Genomic DNA, 5,614 nt, shown 5'->3' with positions numbered 1-5,614 from the left:
TCTTTTTGCACGATTCTAAATTGATATGCATTGCTTTCAAATTAATCTGAAAATCTTATTTGAATCTATATCCGATTGAGACTTTGTTTAAAGCTAGAAAAGATTTGATTGTATATTCAAAACAGTTTTAAAACATTTCCATATTTATCTTATTCGGTGATTAAGAAAAGATTTGACAGAGGAGGAGTCTTGCTCCTCTATATAAGGTTTTCAAACTGATTTATGCAGTAGAGTTTTTGGTGATAAAAAGATGATTCCTTGTGTAGCAAAAGTTTTACTCAAGTCATTTTCTGAAAAACTCTCTCTACATGTTATATGGTTCTTTTCTTTGCATACTCAATCACTTGCATATTTCATTATCAAGATCAATGAGTTGTTGAGTTCAAGGAAGATTGAAAGATAGGCTCTATTGATAGTGAGTTGATTGAGTAGGAAGTTAGAACAGTTATAAATAAAGTTAGCATTGTTGCTAAGTGATATATAGTGATAGTGAACATCACTACTTGTATACTGTAAACCTCTTGATTCATATTGGATTATCTTTCTCGTGTTGGCTACGTTACAAGCCACTCAGTGAAGTTTCCTCAGTGGAGAGGTTTACACTGCGTTAGCAAAATCTTGTGTTATCTTTGTTGTGCATATTTGATTCTCAAAGCAGTTTCTTTACATATTTGTTCTATCCGGTCTTTTCACGTCCATACTCATATAAAAGAACTGCAGCAAAAGTTTGATCGATACAAATTAATAAACACCCAAGGGCCATTTTCATTAATCAATTTCCAAATACTCAACACATTTGTCCATGTATCTGGCATGGAGGTCTTTGTCCCTAAATAACTTACTGTACTCTCTGGCACCATCTCTGTAAGCCTTCCCCTCTCCCTCTCTGACAACCAAACTCAGTGACTCAGCCACCGTGTTCCTCGTAAACGATCCAGTCTCTTCGTCTCTTGGTACCTCAATCCCAAACTTCTTGTCCCAAAACCTAGCATTTAGCCCTTGATCATACAAGACTGGAAACATGATAAGGGGACGTCCATAATGTAGACCTTCTATGACTGAACTCCAACCACAGTGAGTCAAGAAACCGCCGATTGACTCGTGGGACAATATTTTGAGCTGAGGAGCCCAAGATATCCAGAAAATCCCATGACCATTTGTTCGGTCCACAAACCAGTCCGGTAACTTCAACGATTCACCATCCTCACATAGAGGTAGTTTAGTCAGTGCCCAAAAGAATGGCAACCCAGAAAGCTCTAATCCAAGAGCCAATTCATTAAACTCTTCTTGACTTAGATTAGCCTCACTTCCCAATGTAACGTAAACTATGGTCTCCTTCTCTTGTTTATCCAACCATTCAGCAATTCTAGACCAGCTGCTGCCGTCTTCTTGATCTTCATCTCTCTGTTGTAATTCTGGTGGCAATAGACCTACCGGAATCACAAGAGTTTTCTGATGAAGGTGTTGAAGCAAATCGAGCCACTCTGCTTCCATCTCTTTACATGTTCGAACAAAATAAATTTGACAACCTTCAACAGCTGCCTGTATAGGAAACATTTCCGTAACGCCTCCAGCTTCTACAGCAGAAGCTTTTGGCTTGGCAGCAATATTGAACAATCTCTTGGCCTCAAAAGGCCTATAAGCTACTTTTGAAGAAAAGGGAATCCAGTCAGGAGGGACAGTGAGTTGCTGGGGTTGTGTTCTAAGACTGTAACGAGATATTAGATCCGGTGATGTTGGTCCCAGGAAACATAGAGTGGAAGCATTGCAAGTATTGAATAGGGCTAGTGAGATGCCGAGCTCGATAGCTATTGGTGGTAGCCAGTAAGAGGCGAAGTCGTATATAATCCAATCCGGAATTTGACTCCGTAGGAATTCAGAAATGCCCACTTCAAGTCCATCTGGAGCTATTTTGAGATACGGGATCATGTGGGATGGGATATCTGTGGTAGCTTCAGCATTTTCCGGGAGGTTTTTGACGTTGGGAAGTGGGATTTGGACTAAATTTATTAAAGGGGTTAGTTTTTCTGGGATTTTAGGGAGACGTTGGATGTTTCTTGGTGTGGATATGAAGGAGTCCTTGTGACCTCTCCGAGCTACGTGCTTGGCAATCTCAAGAAATGGGATTATGTGACCAAATGCTAGCCATGGGAAAAAGGCTATGTGAAGCTTCTTAGGCTCAGTAGTGGAGTCCATGGCGGGTGGAGAAGCTAAGCTTGCAGCTACATGCTTTGTTATAGATATCTTTCAGGGTTTTATAGGCAGAGATTGTGGGTGGCAATCTTACGTGTGCATGGTCTTCATACCCTATATGTTTAAATTCTTAGGTAAATGACTAATTCGTCATTAGTCCTACCCATTTATTTTTATATTTGAAAGGGAGTCCTAACCATTATATCTCTAGGATATTCAGACTCCTTGTCTCTTGATCAAACTTTGGTATAGCAAATAAGTAAAAACTCATGCTGCAAGCTAAAATCTTCTTCTGAAGATCATACGTTTTGATGAAGAACGTCCTTTTAATTTTATCGTAGACGTGATAATTATTTAAAAACTTGTAAAATACATTACAAAATTACGTACAATAAGTTAACTGATAATAACTTGTGCAGTAGATTTTTAGATAAAAGAGTCAAGAATTTCAAACTTACACTTGCCTATTAAGAATTTTCGCCATGTTTCTTTCGATTAACTAATTTCTAGTAGAGATACATTGATCAAAAGATGAACTTCTAGATTGACGATAGTGCATGTACATTCAGTTGTGTGCCACTGTGACTCACGTTGTTTAATTGTCTTTGAGACTCAGGACCACGTCATCATCTTCCAGCTCCAAACCTACTGATCGGATTTAATTAGGTTTCGCCAGATGCTTGGCGCGTGGGCAAAGCACAGCGAGAAGCACAGCCTGTACATTCATCGTTGATTAATAAGCAGACACGTCATTTTTGTTTTGTTTTTTTTTTTTTCACTGCTACCTGATGATTAGGTTACATATATACTCATATAGAAGTCCTGCAGTAATGGTAAATTTAGAGATGTCGTATTCGTTGGAGAACAAATTTTTTTTTTTTTTTTGAGAATACATTGGAGAACAAATTAAGATCAAGAAAATCAAGAGGAGTAAAAAATTGTTGTACGTGGAAAAAAAAAAAAAAAACCACGACGAAAATCGATCTGTGGACTGTGGGTAAAATGCACATGACAAAACAAACTCAAACTACATTTTTGCGGATTGAAAAGCTACTAATAATTGTGTTGATTATATCTGGACATATATAAGAATAGAGTACATGCATGATATGATGTCTGCCGGCCATAGAAATTTATATTTTATCTGTAATTTATATTAAAAATGAAAGATATGATATAGAAATTCCAAAGGGATTGATAACTTAGTTAGGGCTGTCATTGTGGTCACCCAAGTTCAATTGTTACAAGTGGGCCATTAGTTACTTCTATTTGTATCATTCATACAACTTGTAATTTTTTTTAATCGGTTGTAACTTTTTTGAATAAATGTACTTATTTGATATAACAAAAAAAAAAGGTTAATTACAGTTTACCTCCCTGAGGTTTGGGGGTGTCATCATTTCACCCCCTCTACTTTTAATTTTGACTTTTTACCCCCTAAACTTTCCAATTTCAATCGGCCGTGTCCAATTTCTCCTATTCGGTCAAAATTGGACGTTAAGTCTGACCTTTGAGGGTTAAAATGATCATTTCAACATAAAAAAATAAAAATAAAATAAAATAAATTACTATTTTTTTCTTTCTGTTTTTTAGTTTTTTTGTTTCTTCGTTTTTTTTTAAAGGGTTTTTTTTTTTTGGTCTTCAACCTATACACCACAAGTTATAAAAACAAAAAAAATACTCTAGGTGGTTGAAAGCCGCTCGTTGGTCTACGATATTTGTGATATATCTCTGATAAAGTGAAAAATTTAGGATATATCCCTAATAAAGTGAAGAAATGTCTGTAAAAATTTTTTTTACACTTTATCTGTAAATAAATATCTGTAAAAAATGAATTTACACAGATATTTCTTCACTTTATTGGGGATATATCCTAAAATTCTTCAATTTATTGGAGATATATCACAAATATGTAGACCAAAAATGATTTTACACAGATATTTCTTCACTTTATTGGGGATAAATCCTAAAATTCTTCACTTTATCGGAGATATATCACAAATATCGTAGACCAGCGAGCGGCTTTCAACCACCTAGAGTAATTTTTTTGTTTTTATAAACCTATTATAACTTGTGGTGTATAGGTTGAAGACCAAAAAAAAAAAAACACTTTAAAAAAAGAAAAAAAGAAACAGAAACAAAAAAAAAAACTAAAAAACAGAAGAAAAAAATTAATTAATTTTTATTTTTTTATTATTTTTTATGTTGAAATGACCATTTTAGCCCTCAAGGGTCAGACTTAACGTCCAATTTTTGGATGAAATAGGAGAAATTGGACACGGCTGATTGAAATTGGAAAGCTTAGGGGGTAAAAAGTCAAAATTAAAAGTAGAAGGGGTGAAATGATGATACCCCCAAACCTCAGGGGGGTAAATTGTAATTAACCTAAAAAAAAACACCAACTTCAAAAGGGGTGGAGGTTGGTTTGTAGGATGAACATGAGATGAACTGTAAATTCAGACATTAGTTGGTTGAATCCTCGTTGAATCTTTGAGCTTTGATTCGCTCGTTACACTAGTTGCGTGGTTGATTCGTGTGATCGAAATTACCTTCTTTCCTCTCCTTTTTGCTGTACACCAATAATTCAAAAATCTTTAAGACTTGAGAATTCGAAATTTGGAGGAAAAACTTATACTTATTGCAAAAAATAAAACAATTAGAGCAGAGGGAGGGAAGAACTAAGGTGGCCAAACTTCTTTGAAGAGTTTCTAGAACGTAGCTTGAATTGAAGCTGGCGACGAAATACAATTAAGGGTTGCTCGTTGCCATCAGCACAAAACAAACTCCATCTCTTTGGCTTTTATTTTTTTGAATAGGAATTGATTTCATTAGTAATCAAGGCATGAAAATAGGTTATAGTCTAACAGAATTTACATATGGAATCTCTGGACAAACCAGATAACCTATCTAAGCCACAACTAAATTAAAATCTAAAGGGATGCTCGCTATACAACAAGCGTAAACTAAGCAAGAATAATCTCGCTCTCTAAGGGAAATATATTCATCTAGTCTAATATGTCAATCACGCAATTGTTGTACAAATATCAACTACAAATGTCTTAGAAAAGCCTATAGAAATTACCCCTACTTCAAAAGGCATGAGTTCAAAATGTCTAAAAACTTAGAGAACTTAGGAGAGCACTAGTCCCTTCCCCTTAGGGTTAGGATCAGCATCATCTTCAGCCTCCTCAGTAGCTAACAACCTCGGCAACATGTTGCTCCTTGAGCTCTTCTTGAGGGTCTGCAGTATATAGCACATTTGAGCCAAACAAGCCCAGTCACTACCTGCGGCCACTAAAAGTAGCCCCAAGCCCATGCCAGCTACCTCCGGACCAGAAACCAGCCCGGTCAAGCCTAGCTCAAAACTATGGTTTCTAGCCCTTTTTTTTTTTGACATTCTTTTTGCTTGCAGCCTGCCGCT

General features: G+C 36.2%; 1 protein-coding gene across 1 annotated transcript; it reads right to left on the bottom strand.

Moving 5' to 3' along the window:
* Positions 1-768: 768 nt before the first annotated feature.
* Positions 769-2,196, bottom strand: LOC112183915 (putative UDP-rhamnose:rhamnosyltransferase 1). The gene has a single exon (XM_024322230.1). It carries the CDS (start codon positions 2,194-2,196, stop codon positions 769-771), a length of 1,428 nt encoding a protein of 475 aa, XP_024177998.1.
* Positions 2,197-5,614: the final 3,418 nt, after the last annotated feature.

The sequence above is a fragment of the Rosa chinensis genome, chromosome 2 (genome assembly GCF_002994745.2).
Source record: "Rosa chinensis cultivar Old Blush chromosome 2, RchiOBHm-V2, whole genome shotgun sequence".
NCBI classification, from domain to species: Eukaryota; Viridiplantae; Streptophyta; class Magnoliopsida; order Rosales; family Rosaceae; genus Rosa; species Rosa chinensis.
Note: the sequence above shows the minus strand (reverse complement) of the source record. Positions and strands in the feature narration are given on the sequence as shown.